General features: G+C 48.8%; 1 protein-coding gene across 1 annotated transcript; it reads left to right on the forward strand.

Annotated features, from left to right (window-relative positions):
* Positions 1 to 6,881: 6,881 nt before the first annotated feature.
* Positions 6,882 to 9,987, forward strand: LOC125525489 (GDSL esterase/lipase At4g26790-like). Its single transcript, XM_048690487.2, has 2 exons — positions 6,882 to 7,487; positions 9,104 to 9,987. Exons 1-2 carry the CDS (start codon positions 7,074 to 7,076, stop codon positions 9,788 to 9,790), a joined length of 1,101 nt encoding a protein of 366 aa, XP_048546444.2. The 5' UTR covers positions 6,882 to 7,073; the 3' UTR covers positions 9,791 to 9,987.
* The last annotated feature ends 16,096 nt before the right edge of the window (positions 9,988 to 26,083 follow it).

A 26,083-nucleotide genomic window follows, 5' to 3' on the forward strand; every position in this document is an offset into this window, starting at 1 on the left:
TTCCTAACCCAAACTTCGTTTCACAAAAGAAGATTCAGATTTTAATACTAGGCTTCTTAATGACTAGGACCTAGACTCAGATTTTCCCCAGGGCCCCCAAATTCTCAGGTACGGCCCTGAAGAAAAAGAAGAAGAAGAAGAATAAACGTACAATCCTGGGTTGCAAGTTGCCACCAATCCCGACTAGCTTCCTTGGGCCAGTACGTAAGCAACGTAGCACGCAAACCGGCCGTGGGCACGCACACGACTACGACGACTCCGATCAAGACGAGACACGATCCTAACTGCACAATAAGCCCGCGATTGCGATACGGAACCAACCAGTCTCTGCCTCTCATGCCCGGCCGGCCGGTCGTCGACCGGCCGTACTGCAGCGCCAACCGTGTGCCGTGCATGGGCGAGGTCCCGGACCCTTTCATTCTCCCCGGAAATACGTGCGCGAGGTCCCGGTTATGGGGTGGCCGGATCGAGATACGTACGTCGATCGCGGCTAGTAAAGCTTGTTCGAGCCTCGTCGGCTTAGCTCTTCTGGTCGTTGGCGGGCTCCGGGGGGCAACCGTGCGGCTCCGCGTCGTTGCCAGAATTGAAGGCCCATGCAGCTGGCGGGGCGGTGCGTGCATGGAGAGTTATGGCATCCGTCGCCGGCCGCGCGGGCCGGAGAGCGACCGCGGAGAGGCGTCCGGGGCACGGGCCACGCCTAGCGGCCTCCGTCGTCACCTAGAGATGCGATCATGCAGAATGCATTTGCATGCATGCACATGCGGTGCTGATTGCGATCGCGGCTCGTCTCCTCGAGGTTGTGGTGTCGTTGTCGTCGGAGAGTTCGTAACCGGCTGTTCCTTTCCACTATCATGAATTTACGATGCAATACTTGTTGCCGCCTTCTGCATTCTCTGGTGGCGTGTCGTGAGTAGAGATTGTAGCCGCCTTTATGCCTCTATCTCACCCGAGAAAACCTTGTTGAAACCCAGGAGATCATATAAGCAACTACTCCCTCTTTTTCGGTTTATAAGGCTTAATTTAAAAATCTCACCAACCAAGATAGATGGTGAGTGGTGGAATACTTTTTATAGTTTGTAAAAGCATCCAATTAATGCTCTTGTTTTTCTTAAAAAAATATGTTTATCAATGCATTAATTGCAATGCATGCATGCATAAATTACATGCATTGATCAATTTTCTCTTAATACTTGCATGCAATGATTTAATTTACCTTGGAATCTGAACATATGATGGGAAACAATAAAATTGAGCCTTATAAAATGGAAAAACTAATACTCCCTCTGTTTTTATTTACTCCGCATATTAGAGTTGACTAAAGTCAAACTTCATAAAGTTTGACCAAGATTATAGAAAAGAATACACATATTTACCATAACAAGTCTATATGATGCGAAAGTACATTCAATAAGGAATCTAATGGTATCGATTTGTTATTGTATATGTTAATATTTTTGTCTATAAACTTTGTCAAAGTTTACCAAGCTTGACTTTGACCAAAGCTAATATGCGGAGTAAATAAAAACGGAGGGAGTATTTTGAGATAAGCCTTATAAACCGGAAAGGAGGGAGTATCAGAGAAGTCGTCATTATAGACCAGAAGACAGCGGCGATGACGCAACGAAGATCACCATCCCAGAGAAGGTAGCCCCGACGAGGACCAAGCAATAATCCTAACTTCAGCTAGACAGAGGAGTCACAAACCTCACAAGTTCCCAAAGGAGTTGTATTTGGTTAAGCTTCATTGAACAAATGCTGATTCGGAGAGCAAAAGCACGTTGCACGCTGCCCCCTCCATAGGACACCGCAGCCATGGGCGAACGCTAACAATGGCATACATAATGACCGGCAACCGACACCATCCTCCAACTTGTCGAAGCCCCTCCAAGAAAGCGCATTGACATGTAGAAAATCATGGAAAAGTTATTTCCATCGCTACCACTACCCCAACTCCACCGGTGACAAAGAAGTTGAAGCACCTACAAAGCCCGAACTGGACACAAAGATCCCCAACCCCCACCCCCACCCACCTGCAGTCATATTAACCGGCAGGAGGCAGATGAACACACGGCGGCACGACAGGTTGAAAAATAAGATGATGTAAATTAAATTGTGGACAATTCCTAATTCATGCAACACATACAGTACATGATCATTACTACTCTCGGTTGGATTTGTTCTTTTTATTTTATTTCTCACTATATAAGTTAAATTTCATCAAGACCATACCAATGCACTATTAATTAAAAATAGTTTCCATGTCTAAGGCCTGCAAGAGTCTAGATGTAAGGTGGAGTGCTGAAATATATTGCTCATCCTTCTCCGTCAGTTCGACCTTGAGATGGACTGGCTAGTGCATGGACCAACGGTGATTGAGTCACCACCGGCGAACAATTCCTGACGGGTCGTCAACAATCATAGGCTTCTTCCCCACTATACATTGGGCCCCGGTGGCATCTTCTATCTCTTCTTCTTTTCTCTATGATACACATATTATATATTTCTGTTTACTACCTTGTTTTCAAATAGGTGGCATATAAATTCAGTTAAAGTCAACTATTTCTAAGTTTGAGCAAGTATTTATAACATAGTGGGGTATTGGAAATAACATATTGGGGTTCCTTTAGAGTTAGAAGAATTTAAAGGGAAGAAAGTGAAGCCCCTGTATAAAACTACAGGGGAGAAGTTTCTAGGATTCACCTGGATTTGCTATAACAAAGTAAAATGTTCTCCCGAGTAAAAAAAGGCAAAAAGTGCTCTACCTGCATCATAGCCCGAAGGAGACAGGCACTTAACGATAGCTAACTGTTAAAGACTTGTTCGGCTTTCCGCCAGCTCCACGGATCTATGGAGCGCATATTTTCCAGCTTGACTATTTCAGCCTGCAGCTCCGACAGCTGAGTCGGAAGAGGAGGGGCTCCGAACACTCCCTAAGTCGTTGTGATCTGGCCTCCTGGCTCCTGCAACATGTGGCATGTATCATGCCGTGCGTATATGTGGGCCAATGGGCCATGGGTATCTGTAAATGTAGCCCTTATTGTTATTGTTAGATACTGCAGAGAGTAGAAGAGTTTGACGTGTGCAATTTTATTCATGAGAGTAGAAGTCGGAATTTTGAAGCAGAGTTTAACTAATTTTTTGTTATCTCTGGCGTCGGGTGGACATGTCTGGCTGTTGCATCCACATGATACAATTTCTTTGGACCTCCATGATCAATAAAGCAGCGCCGTTTCCCCCCAAAGAATATACCGCAGAGATCAGCTATGGATTTTTGTATTGTTAGATAGATACTCGCTCCGTCTAGAATATTTGTTGGGAAAATGGATACAAATAGATGTATTTAAAACTAAAATATATATAGATACATTTATCTTATCCATTTTTTCGATAAGTATTTTCGGACGGAGGGAATATTATGAATGCTTTCTTTCTGGTAACTACACCCGTACAGTGGCGACACGGACGGCGATCCAATCTTCAACGCTTCCGGCTCCGTCGCGTGCTCCTTCCCCTCGCTGCCGCCGGAGGCCATGGCCGGGCGAAGCCTGTGCGGTGGTGGCGATGGCGGGGCCTTGTTCTCATAGCGTGATGCGGCTGGTTTCTCTGAGCGGCGGCTGATGGTAGCATAGTCGTGGTGGGCGGCTGGCGACGACCGTCAGATTTCGGACGGCGGCAGTTGCGGCGCTCTCCGTCAACCTGAACGAGCAGATCCTAGTGATTGGTGCCATCTCCTTGTCCCTGTGCGTGATCTAGATGGATCCGTTGTTCCAATCGCTTTTGGACTCTGCACAAGGACTGAAGAACACACATGTTGTGCTGCATGATATGCCGTCTGCTCCACTGCTTCCATCCCCGATCCACCATGGCTCGGGCGACATGCTGCTTGCGGATGGGCTGAAGGATGCTTGGCAGGGGCTACGGCGCAGTGCAACAATGGCGACCATTTGAAGAGGTGTTTATCGAGCAGGATCGGCATGACCGTTGAAGGATATGATTTGCCGGGTCTGGCTTCTCCAACTTCGGTGGCTGTGGCGGCAAGATGACCACGCTGAACTGCGGCGACGACTCGCTACGGATTGCGGGGCCACCGAAAGATCTTCGTGAGGGTTCCCTTCTTCAGATCCGATGGTTGTCTTCGACAGTGTCATGCAATCTACAGATGACGGCTTGACGCAAAGGTATGGTTGTGCAGCGGCGGCAATCGGCTAGCCCAGTGCATGTAGCTGCTGGGATCGTGAAAAAGTGGTGACGACAACACATGATTGACTTCGACGAGCACCGGGGTGAAAACCTAGGTTTGACCCAGGTTAGATATAACTGGCAATGGCGATGTTTTGCGTCGTTACCTTGTTAAAGGCATTGCTCGGATATGTTCGAATTGGTTCTTGAGGGTGAAAAGCTAGAATCTGCCCATTGGTGGTTGGATCTGGTGACATCGGCACTTGAGGGCCGCTCCCTTCTTGAAGGCGTCGCAGGTGAAGAACCTCGTTGGTGGTTGGATCTGATGACATCGGCACTTGAGGGCCGCCCCCTTCTTGAAGGCGTTGCTGTTGAAGAACCTCGTTGTCTTTATGATGTCATGAGATGATTGATGCGGATATGGTCAAAGTTGTAGTTTGTCGATCATGGATTTGATAACTTCAGGTTTTTTCTTTCTTTTGCTCGTTTAGGCATAGTTTTGGTTTTACATGATTTTGCTATTTGCCAGCGTGTTTTTATATGTGTGAGCTCGTGTTGTCTGTGTGCATTATAATTATACAGAGGCCGAATATATATTTATTGTGTTTGTATCCCCTTGATGCTTCTTTTTGAGTTAAATAAAATCCATCATTTATCAAAAAAAATACCCGTACAGTGGTAAGGCAGTGAGCATAATGGAATCCAGACATGCCAACTGTCCAGGGACAGCTTATCCATTTTCAGTATATTACTAACACTGCCTGAGCGACTAGCCATTTCTGTAGCTACATAGAGAATCAACCCAGACAGTCTAGCAGAAGGACACCTTACCCAGACCCTTGCCATTTATGTTTTCTGAAACAAAGTGTACGCATACCAGTTCTGAGGTCTAGTCGTGAGAGATTGAGCTATTTGTGCAAACCATGAAAACAAATTTGGGTTGGACACGCCAATCAATTCATGTGGCCCAGCATTATGGATCAGTTGGGCAGTGGACAGTACACACTGAATAACGTGACAGTGCGACGATCGTTATTCCTTTTCTTGAAAAAGGCCAACTGACAACGATCTCAGGCCAACTCCACCGCGCGATCCTATCTTGTCCACCCTCGTCCGTTTAGAATAAAAGGGACAAACGAGACGACCCAACCCACGACCCCATCTGTAAAAAATGTCCGCTTTTGGTCCGTCTCGCCCCATCTTGGAAGCAAACTTGAGCTCGATTTGCGTCTGAAGCGGACACTTTGAGCTGCGTCCTCGTCCGTCTTCGTCCGGCCTCGTCCGCTTGCATGTGACCCCGGGCCCGCCTGTCAATGAAACAAAAAGAGCCCCACCTACCCGCCCATCCCTTTCTCTCTCCTTTTCTCTGTCCTCGCTTGACACGCAGTTCGACGGCCGGGCATGGCCGTGCGCAGGCAAGCAGGCGGGGCCCTGGCGTGAGCGTGGCGTCGTAGGCTCGCAGCCGGGAGGTGCGCGGCACCGGCAGGGTCGCCCGGCGCTCGGGGGCTCGAGGCTCGCGGCGGCTCGGCCGGATGCTGCGGCGGGCGCGGCGTGCAGAGACGGCTGCAGGCGTCGGTGAGCTCGACGGGGCACGGGGACGAGCGTGCGCGGGCGGGGCGCAGGCGCGAGCGAGGCGGCAGGAGCTCGGCGGGGCATGGGCGAGCGCGACGCGAGGTCCTTCTGTGCGGGCGCGGTGGCAGGAGCTCGGCGGGGCATGGGCGAGCGCGGCGCGGAGCATCACCAGCAGGCACACCGGCGCTAGAGGCCATGGCGCGCGGCGTGGCGGGGCGGGCACGAGGCCGGGCGTGGCGAAGGGTGCGAGCAGGGCGCGCGGCGAGCGGGCTGAGCGGGGCGTGCGCGCGGCGGGGCGGGGCGGGGCGGGCATGGGGCGTGCGCGGGGCGTGCGCGCGACGGGGCGGGGCAGGCACGGGGCGTGCGGGCGTGCGGCGAGCGGGCTGGGCGGGGCGCGGCGCGGGCGTGCACGAGGTGAGGCGGCGCGGGCGTGCACGAGGTGAGGCGGCGCGGGCGCGCGCGCGGCCAGCAGGCGAGGCGGGGCGCGGCGCGCAGGCGCAGCCAGCAGGCGGGGCGCGTGGGCGGGCGCAGCGCGGCCAGCAGGCGCGGCGCGGCGCACGGGCGTGCGCAGGGAGCGGGCAGGGCGGCGCAGGACGGGCGCGCGGCGGGCGGGCTCACGCGCGGGTGTGCTCGGGGCGAGGCGGCGCGGGCGCGGACGGGGCGGCGGCAGGCGGCGGCGAGAAGTTGGCGGCGGACGGGGCGCGCGGGGCGGGCGCGGGCGAGGCTGCGGGGCGAGCGGGTCGGGCGCAGGCGAGGCGAGCGCGGCAAGGTGGCGGCGGGGCGAGCGGACCGGACGCGGCGGCAAGGCTGCGGCGCGGCAGGCGGGCGCGTCGAGGCTGGGGCGCGCGCCGGTGGGCGGGCGCGACGAGGCGGCGGCGAGCACGGCGCGCAGGCAGGAACGAGCGAGCAGCGGACATTTTGGGTCGTTCTTGCGCGGTGGGCTTCTCGAATTCAACCCGGACATACATGTCTGTTTTCGTCTTCATTGTTATCCCAAACAGATAAAATCCGGATAAAATGAACGTCCGTTTAGATTCGTGCGATGGAGTTGGCCTCATTAGCGTTTCCCTGCCCAACAAACCAAGGTCATGCGCCTCCCGTTGTAACTTTGATGAAAGCCTCCTCAGTCAGCTGAGAAACCGCGACGCATCCTCTGTCCCCACGGCCTGACGACACCTCGTCGGGTTCCCAGCTCTCCCGCCTATTTAGTGGCGAGCTGGCAACGAGCGCTGGGCCTAGTCGCACTTGCAATTGCAAGCCGCGATCGCCGGCCAGCTGCACGCACCTAGTGCTACATCAGTAGTCAGTACACGCGCGACGCCATGTTGATGGCGCCTGACCGGGCAAGGTCGTCGTTGGCGACAGTGCTGCTGCTGCTCGTGGCCGCGGCGGTCGTCGTAGGCGCGGCGGCGGCGGCGGCGGCGGCGGGGAAGAAGAAGCCGGTGGTGCCGGCGGTGATCGTGTTCGGGGACTCGACGGTGGACACGGGCAACAACAACGTGATCGGCACGGTGCTGAAGAGCAACTTCCCGCCCTACGGGCGCGACCTGCAGGGCGGCGCCACGGGCCGGTTCTGCAACGGGCGGCTGCCGCCCGACTTCGTCTCCGAGGCGCTCGGCCTGCCGCCGCTCGTGCCGGCGTACCTCGACCCGGCCTACGGCATCGAGGACTTCGCCACCGGCGTCGTCTTCGCCTCCGCCGGCTCCGGCCTCGACAACGCCACCGCCAGCGTCCTGGTACGAGCCACGAACCCGCACGCGCCAACGCGCGTCCGTAGTGAGTACAAGTGCAACACGTACGAGTAACCTAGGAGGAAGCTAGCCAGTAAAACTCACACGCACGCAACTAGGAGTAGTACGCTAGATCGGCCGGCGACGCAAATGCTACTCCTGTTGTTCCTAGTATCCGAAGGCCTCTTGTTCCGTATCACCGTATGGTTACTGAATCATTTGGTCATCAAGTGAGGGTACGTACAGCAGTGAGACACAGCATGCAGGCCCATCATGCATGGGTACCAATCTACCTGCAGGCAGCATAAAACCCCATAAACATGGCGGTTGAGCCATGCGTCCTGCTGCTAATTTCTGGTCGAAACATCATCCCAGCCGTCCGTCTGAAGCAATTAACATGATTAGTGGGTGCCAAGGCATGTACTGATGTACCATATGTCCCTCCGTTTTGAACGTTAGATGGATGTGCGGAGCAACACAATAAATAGAGCAGATGCGCGGGGTGGAATCTAGTTTTAGATGAGCCCACCAACTGTTACCATTCGCGCGCGCCATGCCGTTTATGCAATTCTGCAGAGGAAGACGCACGCAACGGCTGTCCTCCAAAATTCCGGTACGGCAAGCCGGCCGCTCGTCTCTTCCTTTTCAGCATCACTTCCCCTTATGTCTAGCTGGAACGCTAGCCCGATCGGCCCGGCCAGCAGGCTGGACAGCTAATTAATCACGCACCGTGCGCAACAACTACCCAGTGTACTACATTACATAGGGCTTTTGGTACATTTTGCCAAGCATTCCCTATAGGTTGTGTTTTTCCCTCCAACACAAGCATTCTCATTGTTGATCTTGAAAATAAATAATAAAAGGCTAATTTCATGGACCTCATCCCTCTTCTTCGAGCAGCCAAGTGCATCTGCATGCAGAGGCGTTAATTAGCTCGCATTCAGTGCTGGGAATGGCCGACCACATGCCTTCATTCAGTCGCACGCAACCCATTTTCATTACTCGACCTGTAGCTGCGGTGCATAATCGGCCTACGAGCCTATCTTCTTCAATGTAGTGTACCCTGTCCTGCTCAGGCTACTAGCTAGGAAGCTTCTTTTCCAGATCCAGAGTCCACACCCTAGAGTGGTTCTGTACCATGAATATCCATGATCAGACAGCATTTTCTTTGCTTCCCGTTTCCTTCAGCTGGCGATGCCCATCAGTCCATATGCTTGAGAGCGACGCGGTTCGTTCTATTGACACATTTATTAGCGGTCAAGTCCACCGTTTTCGGTCTGAATTTGGCGCCACCGACTGTAGTTCCTGTAGAATTTATGAGCCAAACAGTGGTAGTTTGGTTCGTTGCTCTCACCAACCAGCCGCACCGGTCTTTCCCGGGCCAGAATATCTGTAGTATCAGCAGCCAGAGAGGGACTGCCGTCCTAATCGAATCCGATGTATGGGTTTGATCTTGGATGTACATATTCACAGGCATTCAATCTCTGAATCTACTGCACTATACAAAAGTAATACTGTCGATATTCAGAATTCAGGGTAGCATGGCATAGTCCTGTGTTTAGAAAACAACATTCAGAAAGAACAACACATTTGCTGACCCTCTTCTCCGCGGGCACATGCAGGGAGTGATACCGATGTGGAAGGAGGTGCAGTACTTCAAGGAGTACAAGCAGCGGCTGGCGAAGCACGCCGGGCGCGCCCGGGCCAGGCACATCGTGGCCAACGCGGTGTACGTCGTCAGCGTGGGCACCAACGACTTCCTGGAGAACTACTACCTGCTGGTGACCGGGCGGTTCCTGCAGTTCACGGTGGCCGAGTACCAGGACTTCCTGGTGGCGCGCGCCGCGGAGTTCCTCACGGCCATCTACCGCCTTGGCGCGCGCCGGGTCACCTTCGCGGGGCTCTCCGCCATCGGCTGCGTGCCGCTGGAGCGCACGCTCAACCTGCTCGGCGGCGGCGGCTGCAACGAGGAGTACAACCAGGTGGCCCGGGACTACAACGTCAAGGTCAAGGCCATGATCGCCAGGCTCCGGGCGGAGCTCCGCGGGTTCAGGCTCGCCTACATCAACGTCTACGACGACATGGTCGACCTCATCCAGCACCCCGAGAAGCTCGGGCTGGAGAACGTCTCCGAGGGGTGCTGCGCCACGGGGAAGGTGGAGATGGGGTTCATGTGCAACGACAAGTCCCCGCTGACCTGCGACGACGCTGACAAGTACTTCTTCTGGGACTCGTTCCACCCCACCGAGAAGATCAACCGCTTCTTTGCCAAAGGGACGACGGCGGCGAGCTTGAGCTTGCTGACGTAGGGATCAGCTCCCGTATACTGAGCGAATATGAAAAGGGAATGTGAGCTGTACTGTGATCAGAGTGTCGTTTAACTGGTGTAGATACATAGCATGCATTTGTTGGGCGTGGGCGATTCGATGTAAACACTGTCTCACATGAAATCCGTCTACTCTTTGGGTTTCAGTGAGAAAGATTAAATTTACAGACTTGCAGTGCATTGTTTGGGTCTTTGAATGTGAAACTAATGCCATTCAGAGTATTTACTTGTCAGATAAAGCATAAATTAAAGATCCCAATACCAGGGAATAACGTCGTATTTTTAGGGCTCCAAGCGAATGCCCTCAAAGCCATCATCGGATCATAATTTAAGGGGTGACAAATTCTCTGCACAGCGTGGCAAATTTGTTGCCATTTTTTCGCTACATGGCAACTTTCAACTCCGGTCATAGCAAATCCTACAAAGTTGTCAAGGCAACTATAGTTGGTATGGCATGACAAGTTTAAAGCGTTCGCTGGGAAAACGCTCTCGGCTGACGTTCGCCAGGTAGTGTTTCCCCAAATTAAATTTAGTATTAACAAACAGCTAGTAGCAGCCAGCAGGGCATACACTTGCGATCCCATATTCCAGTATGATGGTAGCACTATACAACGATTCAACACCAATTTTAACAAATTTCACCTTGGTGAACATGCCTCCGCCATCTTGAGATGTCATTTTCATGTGAACACCTATCTATGATTTTAATTATGATACTTACTCGTACCTTGTATATGTTCTTAGTACTTGTTTTGTTCCTCACGAGTTTGTTGTCCTTTTCACACTCATGGTTTTATTGTTTTTGTTCATTTTGTAGATAAAACCATTGCCATGAATAATTATATTACTTCAAACCATAGTACCTTTAAAGTTTTTTTCCATTGCAAATTGACGGTTATATGCCCCTGGAGTGTAGCTACGGAGGACAAAATAGGTCCAATAGCAATAGGGCGGCCCAAGCCCACAACTCGACGTCCACCGTTGATCCGGAGTGCATCACCACCTTGGGGGACAAAACAAAGACTCCTCTTAGAATTAGGCTAGGGATGGTCTGTATATGGCATGCATTAGTCGACCCACTAGTAGAAAACAGGGCTTTGGTTCAGGCCGGGTCAACCCATTAGTCCCGGTTCAGTCTAGAACCGGGACCAATGTGGGCATTGGTCCCGGTTCGTGAGCCCAGGGGGCCGGCCGGGCCACGTGGGCCATTGGTCCCGGTTCATCTGGACCTTTTGGTCCCGGTTGGTGGGATGAACCGGGACCAATGGGCCTCGCTCCTGGCCCACCACCATTGGTCCCGGTTGGTGGCTTGAACCGGGACCAAAGACTCCCCTTTAGTCCCGGCTCATGTCACCAACCGGGACCAATGAGGTGCCTATATATACCCCCTCGCGCAAGAGCAGAGCACACTGCTCTGTTTTTTCTGACCGAGGGGGAGAGGGCTTTGTGGTCCTCTAGCTCACCTCCTATGCACATGAGGTGTTCGATGGAATGCCCGAGCCACACTACTTAAGCTTTCTCCTCTCGAAGCTCGACCTCCAAACTCCATTTTCCTCGAGATTTGTCTAGATTTAGCGGTCTGTCACGCCCCGTCCCCGTCTTCACCGTCATCGATCACCCGCGCCGATCTCATCACCGACACCACCGTGGTGAGCCTCTTGTTCTTATCTTCTTTCTGAAAGGAAAAATATTCTTACTTGTATGTTTAGATAGATACTTGTATCATTTTCTTACATTTATTATTGCATCTTATATAGTGCGATGGTTTTGGTATCCGCCCCCGTCGGCCCTCGTCCTGTCTATGATTCGGATGTGGTATGTATATTATCTTTATAACTATTGGTTCATTTATTGTTTATGAAAATTATGCCGACCAACGTGACATAGATTTTATTTATCTAGGATGTATGTGAATCGGAAATGCCAACCGACCCTATTGTCGAGAGGTTAAATTTAGTTGAAGAAGAAAACAATTTGTTGAAGGAAAAAATAAAAAAAATTGAGGAGGAGAAGATGATATTGGAGTTGCATGTTGCGGATGTCGTCGATGATCACAACATCAAGATGGATGCAATGCGCTTGAAGATTAGAAAGATTAGAAAATATGTCATTCATACCGAGGCTTGGTATCATTATGCCATTGGATCAATTGTTACCTTGGTTGCGATTATGATCGCATTTGTTTTCGCATTGAAATGTTTTACATAGTTTCAATGTATGGTTTAATTAATTAGATGCTCTGGAGAGCTATATGTTGTTAGATGAGAACTATGTATGCACTTTGGTTTTAATGTGATGATGAACTTCTATTAATTTGGACACTTAATTATATATAATGCACGCAGATGAACCGGCAATGGATGTACGGTGACAGACACACCCGCGAGTACATTAAGGGCGTGCATGAGTTTCTCGATGCGGCTGAGGCAAACAAGCAGAATGGTTTTATGTGTTGTCCATGCACTGAATGTGGGAATACAGGTCTTACTCTAACCGGAAAATCCTTCACTCCCACCTGCTTTACAAGGGTTTCATGCCACACTATAATGTTTGGACGAGGCACGGAGAAATAGGGGTTATGATGGAAGACGATGAAGAAGAAGACTACGATGACAACTATGTGCCCCCTGAATACGGTGATGCTGCAACGGGGGGAGCTGGTGAAGATCAAGAGGAACCAGACGATGTGCCCAATGATGCTGCAACGGGTGAAGCTGCTGAAGATCAAGAGGAACCAGACGATGTGCCCGATGATGATGATCTCCGCCGGGTCATTGTCGATGCAAGGACGCAATGCATTAGTCAAAAGGAGAAGCTGAAGTTCGACCGCATGTTAGAGGATCACAAAAAAGGGTTATACCCCAATTACGAAAATGGCAACACAAAGCTCAGTACCGTACTAGAATTGCTGCAGTGGAAGGCAGAGAATGCTGTGGCTGACAAAGGATTTGAGAAGTTACTAAAAATATTGAAGAAGAAGCTTCCAAAGGGTAACGAATTGCCCGACAGTACATACACAGCAAAGAAGGTCGTATGCCCTCTAGGATTGGAGGTGGAGAAGATACATGCATGCCCTAATGACTGCATCCTCTACCGCGGTGCATACAAGGATCTGAACACATGCCCAGTATGCGGTGCATTGCGGTATAAGATTAGACGAGATGACCCTGGTGATGTTGACGGTGAGCCCCCCGGGAAGAGGGTTCCTGCGAAGGTGATGTGGTATGCTCCTATAATACCACGGTTGAAACGTCTGTTCAAAAACGAAGATCATGCCAAGTTGATGCGATGGCACAGTGAGAACCGAAAGAAAGATGGGAAGTTGAGAGCACCCGCTGACGGGTCGCAGTGGAGAAAAATTGAGAGAAAGTACTGGGATGAGTTTGCAAAGGACCCAAGGAATGTATGATTTGCTTTAAGCGCGGATGGCATTAATCCTTTCGGGGAGCAGAGCAGCAATCACAGCACCTGGCCCGTGACTCTATGTATGTATAACCTTCCTCCTTGGATGTGCATGAAGCGGAAGTTCATTATGATGCCAGTTCTCATCCAAGGCCCTAAGCAACCCGGCAACAAAATTGATGTGTACCTAAGGCCATTAGTTGAAGAACTTTTACAGCTGTGGAATGAAAACGGTGTACGTACGTGGGATGAGCACAGACAGGAGGAATTTAACCTTAAGGCGTTGCTGTTCGTGACCATCAACGATTGGCCCGCTCTCAGTAACCTTTCAGGACAGACAAACAAACGATACCACGCATGCACACATTGTTTAGATGATACTGAAAGTATATACCTGGACAAATGCAGGAAGAATGTGTACCTGGGCCATTGTCGATTTCTTCCGACCAACCATCAATGTCGAAAGAAAGGCAAGCATTTCAAAGGCGAGGCAGATCACCGGAAGAAGCCCGCCATGCGCACCGGTGATCACGTGCTTGCTATGGTCAATGATTTACACTACGTAATCTTTGGAAAGGGTCCCGGTGGACTAGATGTTCCAAATGACGCTGAGGGACACGCACCCATGTGGAAGAAGAAATCTATATTTTGGGACCTACCCTACTGGAAAGACCTAGAGGTCCGCTCCTCAATCGACGTGATGCACGTGACGAAGAACCTTTGCGTGAACCTGCTAGGCTTCTTGGGCGTGTATGGGAAGACAAAAGATACACCTGAGGCACGGGAGGACCTGCAATGTTTGCACGAAAAAGACGGCATGCCTCCGAAGCAGTATGAAGGTCCTGCCAGCTACGCTCTTATGAAATAAGAGAAAGAAATCTTCTTTGAATGCTTGCTCAGTATGAAGGTCACGACTGGCTTCTCGTCGAATATAAAGGGAATAATAAATATGCCAGAGAAAAAGTTTCAGAACTTAAAGTCTCATGACTGCCACGTGATTATGACGCAACTGCTTCTGGTTGCATTGAGGGGGCTTCTACCGGAAAACGTCCGATTAGCCATTGTGAAGCTATGTGCATTCCTCAATGGAATCTCTCAGAAGGTGATCGATCCAGAAATCGTACCAAGGCTAAGGAGTGATGTGGCGCAATGTCTTGTCAGTTTCGAGCTGGTGTTCCCACCATCCTTCTTCAATATCATGACGCACGTCCTAGTTCATCTAGTCGACGAGATTGTCATCCTGGGGCCCGTGTTTCTACACAATATGTTCCCCTTTGAGAGGTTCATGGGAGTCCTAAAGAAATATGTCCGTAATCGCGCTAGGCCAGAAGGAAGCATCTCCATGGGCCATCAAACAGAGGATGTTATCGGGTTTTGTGTTGACTTCATTCCTGGCCTTAACAAGATAGGTCTCCCTAAATCGCGGTATGAGGGGAGACTGACTGGAAAAGGCACTCTTGGAAGAGACTCAATAATATGCAGGGACGGATATTCTTGGTCTCAAGCACACTACACAGTTCTACAGAACTCTACCTTGGTGACCCCGTATGTCGATGAACACAAGAACAATATGCGCTCCAAACACCCGGAGCAGTGCGACGACTGGATTACATGTGAACACATCAGGACTTTCAGCAGTTGGTTGGAAACACGTCTCAGAGGTGACAACACTGTTTGTGATGAGTTGTACTTGTTGTCCAGGGGACCATCTTTGACTGTATTGACTTACAAAGGATACGAGATTAATGGGAATACATTTTACACGATCGCCCAAGATCAAAAGAGCACCAACCAAAACAGCGGTGTCCGCTTTGATGCAGCAACCAAGAGCGGAAAGGATACATATTATGGTTACATAGTGGACATATGGGAACTTGACTATGGACTTGATTTTAAGGTCCCTTTGTTTAAGTGCAAATGGGTCAATCTATTAGGCGGTGGGGTACAGGTAGACCCACAGTACGGAATGACAACAGTGGATCTGAAAAATCTTGGGTACACTGACGAACCGTCCGTCCTAGCCAATGATGTGGCACAGGTTATCTATGTGAAGGACATGTCTATCAAACCGAGAAAAAGAAAAGATAAGGAAGCGAATACATCATACGATGAGCCAAAGCGCCACATAGTTCTTTCAGGAAAAAGGGACATCCTGGGAGTGGACGGCAAGATAGACATGTCTGAAGATTATGAAAAGTTTCATGAAATTCCTACCTTCAATGTCAAGGCTGACCCAAGCATCCTGATAAACAATGAAGATTATCCATGGTTACAGCGCAATAAGCAAATGACACAAGCAAAGAAAAAGTGAAGACTTTCTCCCGCAACTTTGTAACACACGAACATGCTACCATTGTCCGTTTTGTACATGCACATGCTATGTGGGTGAAATTATGATACCATCCCAACTTTCAACCTTTTCAGAGTTCATTTGAAATGCTTTCATGTCTTATGGTTCGGCCCTCGTAATACCATGACCATTAGTCCCTGGCCCATGCCAACTTTCAACTTTCAACTTTCTAAAACTAATGGCACTAACAGAAAGTTTATAATTTTGCTCCTCGCCCCTGGCCCATGACCATTAGTCCCGGTTTGTGCCACAAACCGGGACTAAAGGGTTGGTCCTCGTTGCGGGCCGATTTTAGTCCCACCTCACCAACCGAAGGGGGCTCACACCGGTTTATAAGCCCTTCCCTCTCTGCCTTGTTGAGCTCCTCTCAAAGTGAAAATAGATGCCCTAATAGAGTAAAGTTAATCACAAAATAAAATAAATAAAGCAACAAAGAAAAAAAAACTAAAAAAGTGTTTTCAAATTTGAAAACTAATGGCACTAACAGAAAGTTTATAATTTTTCTAAAACTAATGGCACTAACAGAAAGTTTATAATTTTGCTAACCTAAAAGCAAACAGAATTAAAAATTAAAGCAAAAAACAAAAGAAAATAAATAATGCAAAAAACAAATCAAAAAAACAGGAAAAAAACTATTTTTATAGTAAAGTTAATCACAAAATAAAATAAATAAAGCAACAAAGAAAACAAAAAAACTAAAAAAGTGTTTTCAAATTTGAAAACTAATGGCACTAACAGAAAGTTTATAATTTTTCTAAAACTAATGGCACTAACAGAAAGTTTATAATTTTGCTAAGATAAAAGCAAACAGAATTAAAAATTAAAGCAAAAAACAAAAGAAAATAAATAATGCAAAAAACAAATCAAAAAAACAGGAAAAAACTATTTTTATAGTAAAGTTAATCACAAAATAAAATAAATAAAGCAACAAAGAAAGCAAAAAAAACTAAAAGAGTGTTTTCAAATTTGAAAACTAATGGCACTAACAGAAAGTTTATAATTTTTCTAAAACTAATGGCACTAACAGAAAGTTTATAATTTTGCTAACCTAAACGCAAACAGAATTAAAAATGAAAGCAAAAAACAAAAGAAAATAAATAATGCAAAAAACAAATCAAAAAAACAGGGAAAAACTATTTTTATAGTAAAGTTAATCACAAAATAAAATAAATAAAGCAACAAAGAAAACAAAAAAAACTAAAAAAGTGTTTTCAAATTTGAAAACTAATGGCACTAACAGAAGTTTATAATTTTTCTAAAACTAATGGCACTAATAGAAAGTTTATAATTTTGCTAACCTAAAAGCAAACAGAATTAAAAATTAAAGCAAAAAACAAAAGAAAATAAATAATGCAAAAAACAAATCAAAAAAACAGGAAAAAACTATTTTTATAGTAAAGTTAATCACAAAATAAAATAAATAAAGCAACAAAGAAAACAAAAAAAAACTAAAAAAGTGTTTTCAAATTTGAAAACTAATGGCATAAAAAAATTTATAATTTTTCTAAAACTAAAAGCATAAAGAATTAAAAAATAAAGCAAAAAACAAAAGAAAATAAATAAAGCAACAAAAAAACAAAAAAATGCCACCTACTGGGCCACCACGGCCTGAATACGACTAGAAACCCTACCATGGGCCAGGATTCAGGCCCGCAGCAGGCCCAGTAGGCCCACAGGCATTGCAGTGACAGATTAGGCCTGAAAGCCTGTAGTTGAGAGGAGCTCGGGAGGGTGGGCGCAGCAGCACTTATAAACCACTCCCGAGCCCTCTCAACTGGCGAGGTGGGACTAAACTTTTGGGCGCGGGGCAGCACAAGGCCATTGGTCCCGGTTGGTGGCACCAACCGGGACTAAAGGGGGCATTGGTCACGGTTCATGGCACCAACCGTGACCAATGCCCCCCTTTAGTCCCGGTTGGTGCCACCAACCGGGACCAAAGGCCGCCGCTTCCCGCCCTTTGGACTGCTGAAAAGAGGCCTTTGGTCCCGGTTGGTGGCACCAACCGGGACTAAAGGGGGGCATTGGTCCCGGTTGAAGCCACGAACCGGGACCAAAGCCTTTTCTATATAACCAAACACTTAAGAAATTTCCCCCACCCGCCATTCTTCTCTCCAACGCCGCCAGGCTGTTGCGCTGCTCCTCGACGCCGGCCCCTGCCCCGACGTCGTCGTCGCCTCCCCTAGCCGCCCGCTCGCCGTCGCCCGTGCCCTCGCCCGACGCCGTCGCCGATCGCCGCCCTGCCCCGACGCGCGTCGCGCGCCCGGCCCGTGCGCCCCCGTCATCGCCGTCGCCCTGCCCCGCCCCATTCCTCGCCGCCGAACGCGCGCCCCCTGCCCCGTCACCGTCCTCACCGCCGAACCCGCACCCCTGCCCCTCCCTTGGTCCAGCCGGCGCCGCCCCTCCCCTGTTCCTTTTTTCATATATTATATGCTTGTTTTTTTTCAGATTATATATATGTATATATGTGAGTATATGTATTGTGTATGCTGCTTCTTTTCAGATTTTTTTCCATACATATGATGATTTGTATTTTGCTTTTTTTATAAAAATGTATATATGTTTGTATGTTCTTTGTGTATATATGTTCATATATGCAAAAAAGTTAGATTTATATATTTAGAAAAGGATTATCTATATATGTTCTCCGATTTAGTACATTTTAGGTTAGTTTCATTTTTAGAAAAGTTTTATATATTTAGGAGAGGAAAAGGAAAATAAGAAGAGGAAAAAGGAGAAGAAGAGGAGAGGAAGAAAAGGAAGAGGATAAGGAGAAAGGAATAGAGGAGAAGAAGAAAAAATAGAATTTTTTTTCTTCTTTTTTTTCTTCGATCTTCTCCTATATTCCTTTCTATATGCAAAAGTTACAATTTTAGAAAAGTTTTATATATGCAAAAGTTACAATTTTAGAAAAAGAAGGATAGGAAAGAAGAAAATAAGAAGAGGAAAGAAATAAGAAGAGGAGAGGAAAAGAAGATGAGAAATAAATAATTAAGAAGAAGAAAGAAGAAGAAAAAGAAGAGGAGAAGAAGAAAGGAATAGTGGAGAGGAAGAGAAAATAGAATATTCTATTTTCTCTTCCTCTCCACTATTCCTTTCTTATTCTCCTCTTTTTTTCTTCTTTTTTTCTTCGATCTTCTCCTCTAGCTATTCCTTTCTTCTTCTCCTCTTTCTTCTTCTTCTTCTTCTTCTTCTTCTTCTTCTTCTTCTTCTTCTTCTTCTTCTTCTTCTTCTTCTTCTTAATTTTTATCGGGAACGAGGGTGTCGAGGATCGCCGAGGGGTCGAGGGTCGGGAACTAGGGTAGAGGGTCGAGGGTCGTTAAGGGGTCAAGGGTCGAGGGTTTCAGGGTCGAGGGTTCGAGGGTTCTATAGGGTCTAGGGATCGAGGGTCGAGGGTTCCAGGGTCGTCTAGGGGTCGAGGGTTCCAGGGTCGTCGAGGGTTCGAGGGGTCGAGGATCGCCGAGGGGTCGAGAGAGGTTTCCTAGTGTCAAAGTATTGAAGAAATCCATGGCTTCATCATTAGCCGGGAGTAACCAGGGCATGACGAAGTCCTCCAAAGTTATTTTGGAATGGTGTCCCGGATAGGATAATTTGCCTTTTTGTATGAATTTCAGCAAAGGCCTTCCAAATAACGATATTTGGAAGGTGTTGTTGAACTTTGTACCAAAAAGCTAATTATCTTATCTAGGACTCTGTTCCAAAATAACTTTGGAGAGCTTCGTACCATCATGCACATGTTACTTTCGCCTATTCTTTCTTCTCCTCTTTTTTTTCTTCTTCTTCCTCTTTTTTTATCGGGAATGAGGGTCGTCGAGGGACATATAGATGTAGTGTCGTCATTGTCGATATATACCCCCTCCCGATAGCTTCAACACGTAGGGGGGGGGGGTCGAGGCCACTAATTAATATATATGATTCCTTCCTATGATTAGGTAGCTAGTTCTACGTTTGGCACTAATATATCCATCTGTCATGTTTGAATAATAATTGCCATGTTGTAAATATTTGTAGAAACTATGGACACCGCCCTAGACGAAGCAAAAGAAGCGTTGTTGAGGGACATAATCGCAGAAGGAAGTGATGCCGTCTCGTTGTTTCTCAACGACACCGATGGTCTGGAAGGAGAGGGTGAACAAGCTGGCTACGGTGACCTAATGCCAGTGCAAGAAGAAGAACATGAGGACGGCTCCGGTGACCCAATGCCGGTGCAAGAAGGAGACCGTGATGACGGCTCCGGTGATCGAACCGAGTCCGGCCAGGTATATATATTAGTTAAGCCTGTGCTGACTAGCTGATTGATGCATTCATTGTTTTGGTATGTACACATATTAATTAAGTCTTTGTTCTTTTTTCTAGCCCTCCGATCGAGCACAACTTCGGTAAAGAGACGAGGCCCGAAGAAAAAGTTGAGCTCAGATGAAAAGTTTGAGATCATAGCAATCGCGCCCGACGGCCAACCGATTGAACCCCTTCGGACAAAGAATGCATTTGTTGCTCAGTGCGGGGTTCTGGTTAGGGACAAGATCCCGATAAGCATACAACAATGGTTTAAGCCGGCTACAGAAGACCCTGAGGTGTCTTATGTCAATGATATGCAGAAAAATGATCTTTGGACTAAGCTGAAGTCAAATTTCACCCTACCGCCAGAGGATAATCCAGAGAACCCAGTTAAAGAGCGATTAATCAAGTCTTTTGCTCTTAAGAGGATGGCAGAACTATTCAGGAGGTGGAAGAAAGAGCTGAATAAGTTTGTCGAAAATAATGAGACACCAGAATTCAAGGGCAGATATGAGAAGATCAGAGATCACTGGCCCGCATTTGTGGCCCACAAGACATCGGAAAAGAGTAAGAAGATGTCGGCGACAAACAAGCAAAATGCTGCGAAGAAGATGCTTCACCATCGCACGGGGTCAGGTGGCTACCTCGTAGCCCGGCCTAAGTGGGCCAAGACTGAGAATGATCTGGTTGATAAAGGGATCGAACCAGAGACAATTAGCTGGCCAGACCGTTGCCGGACTTGGTTCTTCGGGGCTGGCGGAACCTTGGACCCTGTAACAGGGAAGTGCATTTGGACGAACGATCAAATGGACATACCAGTCAGGAAGCTTTAGCACTATATCGAAGCAGTGCAGCAAGGGACGTTCTTTCCAGACAGAGAGAACGACGAGCTCACAATGGCCCTCGGGAATCCTGAGCACCTTGGACGGACACGAGGCACGCCAGGCTCCTTTCCGTGGAAGGTTGGGTTTCCGGACGCAGGCGGTTACAAATCCCATGAGAGGAGGAAAAAAGTGCAGCAGACCCAAATGCAGGCGCTGCAAGCAAGGGTAGACGCGATAGAGGAACGAGAAGCAAATCGCAGCAAACGTACTACTGAAGCCTCCCCCGAAGCTACCCCGCCATCTCAGCGCAGAAGCAGCGTGGCTTCCACCGAGCTGCTTCAGCCGGAGCATGCCTTGATGGCTCCTGCCAGCTATCCCGTGGATGCTATCACGGAGTCTCAAAATTTCCACCTTATGATGCAATGGATGAATTTGAAGGTCAAGGCGGCTGTTGGCTCTGTTTATCCTACTGAACCCGGTGCAACTTTTCACTGCCGGCCGATTCCAGAAGGATATGCTAGGGTGATGGTGGATGAAATAATGGAGGGATTTGAGGACCTCCAGCTTGACCACCCTACCGGTGAAGGGGAGACTCGGCTGGGGTCTGCTCTGAAGACTCCATGCCTATGACGCAAGGAGCTCATCAACCTTCCGAACTGGACGCCTCCGCCTCCTCCTCCTCCTCCGGCGAGTCAGGGCACTCCGCCTCCTCCACTGCCTCCTCCTCCGGCGAGTGACGATCAGGGCCCTCGGCCGGCTCCTTCTCCGGCGCGTGGCGGCACTCCGCCTCCTTCTCCGCCTGCGCCGACGCGCCCGAGCAGCCAGCCTCCTCCTTCTCCGCCTCGTCAGCAAGGGCGGAAGAGACCTGCCGCCGCTCCAGCTGCTCCGGCGCGTCGTAGTCCTTCTCCTCCGCCTCGTAAGCAAGTAAAGAAGACAACCGCTCCGTCTGCTCGGTCGGCGTCTAGCAGTACAACTAGAGGCGGGAGGACATACAGATTCGGTCCTTCTCTGAAGACTCCACATAAGTTACCATATGAGAGGACCCCGGAGGAGAACGCCGAGATCCCGCGAACCGAAGTGGATGACTGGTTTCAAGGGTTGAGAGCAAAGAGACATCCACCTCCGGAGGAGAAGGTAGATTCGGTGAAAGTGAAGCGCACTCTGGCTGCCCTGGCAAAACCACCCAAGTCTCCGCCGAAAGGCAACTATGAGCACATTATTGCAAAGACATGGGCCGAAGCAGAGCGTTCGTGAAGTACAGTCAGTGATCAAAGGCTGAAAGAACGACGAGCAGCTGGGAAACAAATTGCCTAGCTCGGCGAACAAGCGAAGCAATCGTGCCCCCCCTCAAGGTGCCTAGCGACATCGTCGATCCGAGGATGGTGCCCGGTTATGGCAATGTTGACGATTACCTGCCCGACGATGTACATTATGATCCCATGGAGGTGCAGATACACAGATACGAGTACGGGAAGCCTCTCGTCAAAGATGAAAAATCTTTAACAACGATGATGCGAAGATTACATGATTGGTACTTGAAAATCTGCAGAGAGTCTGGGGGGAGGGGTACTTTGTATGCGAGAGTTAAACCGGAGCATGACCTCGTTGGAATTGAACTGTTGCCTATTCCATTTGAGGAGTTCTATCAGTTTTTCAATCAATTGGCCCTCGATAAAACAACGATCACCTGCTACTGTCTGTAAGTACTACTACTTCTGTCATTAAGTCTCTCTATATAGCTCATCTCTTTCATTGCATGTATTTATAATTATCCTCACTATATTATGCAGAATGAAGATCGCCGAATTGAAGAAAAGACAAATCGGTGATATTGGGTTCGTTAACACATATCTCATAGATGCAACTGAGGTTCAACATCGTCCCGGAGATACCAAGGCCAACTTGCTACGATCATTCAAAAAAAATGAAAACAAAGATATAATACTCTTTCCTTACAACTTCAAGTGAGTGTTACTGTCTTGTGCATATTCGGTTTCCCTTATATATTAGTCCAGGTTATAGTAATGTAATTGATGAGTTATGCATGCGTGTGCAGTTTCCACTATATTCTCCTAGAGATTAGGCTTGAGCAGGGAGTAGTAACCGTCTTGGACTCTAAACAAAAAGATCCCCAGGAGTATGCGGACATGACTGAAATCCTCAAGAAGTAAGTTAAATCGATCATTATCCACCATATCAGCAACTTTGTTCATTTCTTGATATCAAGTAATTGTTTTCTTTGTCCGGCAGGGTTTGGAGAAAATTCACCAAAAAAGTTCTGGGACTGCCGAAGGAGCTGGAATTTAGACACCCGAAAGTAAGTACTATAGTAGCATGTTCCGCGCATCTCCTAGTGATTCAAGCGCTAGTTTCATCAATACCATTTAGCATTCTTGCTTATCAGTTTGATTGACCTCTATTTCTTGTAAAGTGGTTGTGGCAGGAAAAAGGGAATGATTTCTGTGGATACTACGTCTGCGAGTCCATCCACCACACGACCTGTGAGCGGGGCGGGTACTCTGACGAACAATATGAAGTACGTAAATAACAATATTCACAATTTTACTTTATTACCATCATTTGTATTGAGTTTCATTCATTCATATATATATGTATTGACCCCCTTCTTCAAATTAGATGTTTCGGAAGCGGGATGAACTCCTAGCACCAGCTCGCATGCGAGCAATTCAAGAGGAATTGGCGACATTCTTTCTTGACCAAGTGATCGCTGAAGACGGAGAATACTATGTGGACCATGAGTCCGTATGATTATATTTGTAAGAGATAATTATTGTATATATGTAGCCGGTAGTGTCGGATAGATATACGAGAACTTGTTGTTCGACCAATCTCTCGGAGAAGGAGAGGTGGTCGATATCACTTTTCTCTGTATGCATATATGTTCATGACGATCTTCTGTTTCCTTCGTTTGCTTACTAGCTAACTAGCGTGTCTAGTCTTCTCTATACGTATGTATAGTACGTAGCGTCGACCAAGCACGGACATAAGAGAGGACACTTCTCTCTATTAATTATAGCTAGCTAACACAATATATGAAACACCTAAATTAACCCCCCAAAACCCCCAACCCCCCCTTTCAAAAAGAAACAAAAACCCCAGCCACAGAAATGCTGACGCGTGGATGCCTATTGGTCCCGGTTGGTGCCACCAACCGGGACCAAAGGGTCTCCTGCCTGGGCTCTGCGCACTGCCCACATGGAGGCCCATCAGTCCCAGTTCTGGATTGAACCGGGACTAAAGGTACAGGGCATTAGTACCGACACTTTAGTCCCGGTTCAGGAACCGGGACTAAAGGCCCTTACGGACCGGGACTATAGGCCCTTTTTCTACCAGTGACCCCGGCTAGCTACCAAATGTAGCACACAAAAACTCATTGACCGACTCTGGACTTGTAATACTACCTTGTCTCCATATATAAGGACGAGCAGGGATCCCCCGATAGGCACCTTATTCTAGCAATCATCTGAGGCTTCTATCCCTAGACGATCTTGGGGCCTGAACGTGAGTAAATCTTCCTCGTGCGCACCATCCGAATCTGACATATACGCTATCCTTAGATGGGTATTGTCGCGAAATTACTATGACACAATTGCCAACAATACTTCTCATCTTGCATCGATCATATGTTTGACAGTGCTGCAGTAACCTCGCTTAGAATGTTGGTAGCCTTTTCATATCTCAGTTGTAACTAAGTGCTCGTCGGACCGATATACCAGAGTGATTAGAAGTAAGGGCATGCCTTCGTCTCTCACTTTGACCTCTAGTTGACATAAGTATGAGGTCACTTGGTTGAAGGCATTTATATTCTTAGTAAGGTTCACCCTCTTTTGCGTCTTCAACCCCATACAACTATTTGTTTCATATAAAATTTGTTGGGCAGGGCCTTTTCCAGGAACTAAGTTTCCAACTTAGCAGCAATTTTGGCAGATGGCGCCTTGTCCATCACATGTTACAAGACTTCATGAGAGATGCACAATTGTATGGTTCCAAGTCCCGGCTACCGTAATCTTGAGATCCTCCCAACTTTCGGCAGCCATCCTAATATATGTTTCACAACACCAGCTTTGGTTGTCTCCAGGCACCCCTACTTTCCAAAAATGCCCTTCACTCTTGCCTGGCATGCATAATGAGAAGTTGCACATACCATCAAACATTTTCACCTAGAATATAATTAATGTGGACATTTTGGCACACACCAGTCATCCTATATCATCATAGGAAAATCCGACCACTCTGTTAGAGCCTTGGTGTAATGCCCCGAGACCGTTGCGCCAGGTATCTTCCAGTTATGCGCGTTGTTGCCATGTCATTCGCTTGCGTGTTGCATCTTGCCATGACATCATGTGCATTGCATCATCATGTTTTCAAAACTTGCATCCGTCTGGGTTCTCCCAGTTCTTTCCGTTGTCCGATCTGAGCCCAGACACACTTGCACGCGCCCGCGGCACATTAAAAATATTATTTTATAAGTGGCATAAAAATGTTTTCGAAATGGGATAAAAGTTGGCATGCGGTGTTGTTATCTTGTCAGTAGACCGCCTGCCAAGTTTCATCGCATTCGGAGTCCGTTGGATAGCCCAACCATTAAACATATAGCGGCACTATAGCCGGGCACACGTCGGACGTTTTCGGTCTTCAGAAACAGTTGCCGGGCCTCTCTCTCTTCTCTTCTCTCAGCTCGAGCCCTTCTGCACAGCCCACTACCATTCACCTGCAGCCCACCTAGTTTCCCCCTCTGTCCGGAGCCGCACGATCGCGATCCGAGGCACCGAAACCCCCTCAAACCCCCAACCCTAGATCCCCGCCTATAAATGGACACCCTACCCTTCCATTTTCGAAACCCTAGCCCATCCTCCTTGTTTTCCGCAGCCACCCTCTCCACCACCGCCACTTGGCACCTCCTCCTCCACCACCAGCCGCCGCGGCCCATGAAGCCCATCCCGGGCCCGTGCTGGCCCGAGCCATCCACCGCCACAGCCCGCAGGCACCCGCGAGCGTCTCGCGCGCCCAAGCTCGATCCCGCGGCTCCACCCCGCTACCTCCTCGCCGCCGCCTTTAGCCGTCCTCGCCGGAGCACGCCGCGCCGTCCGCCGGCGACCCCGACCCCAGGCCAGGCCTCGCCGCTCCTCTCCTTCCCGTGCTTCCTCTTCTCTCGCCCGTCCCTGACCTCTCTCTTCCCCTTCGCAGGTGCTCCGCTCGCCTAGCCCCGAGCTCGCCGGAGCTTTGCCGGTCCCGGAAGCCGCCGTACGGCACCCCCGCAGCCGGATCCGGCCTCTCTGACCTCGGATCTGGCCATTCCCGTCGCCGTCCTGCCGCCCCATCGCCGTTAGCCCCCGGCGCCGCCATGGCCTCGTCCCGCTCGGGAACGAGGATACGAACGCCTCCAGCGCCCTGTTGACCGCGG

Source organism: Triticum urartu, chromosome 7A, assembly GCF_056163025.1.
Source record: "Triticum urartu cultivar PI428250 chromosome 7A, HENAU_Tu73, whole genome shotgun sequence".
Taxonomy (NCBI): domain Eukaryota; kingdom Viridiplantae; phylum Streptophyta; class Magnoliopsida; order Poales; family Poaceae; genus Triticum; species Triticum urartu.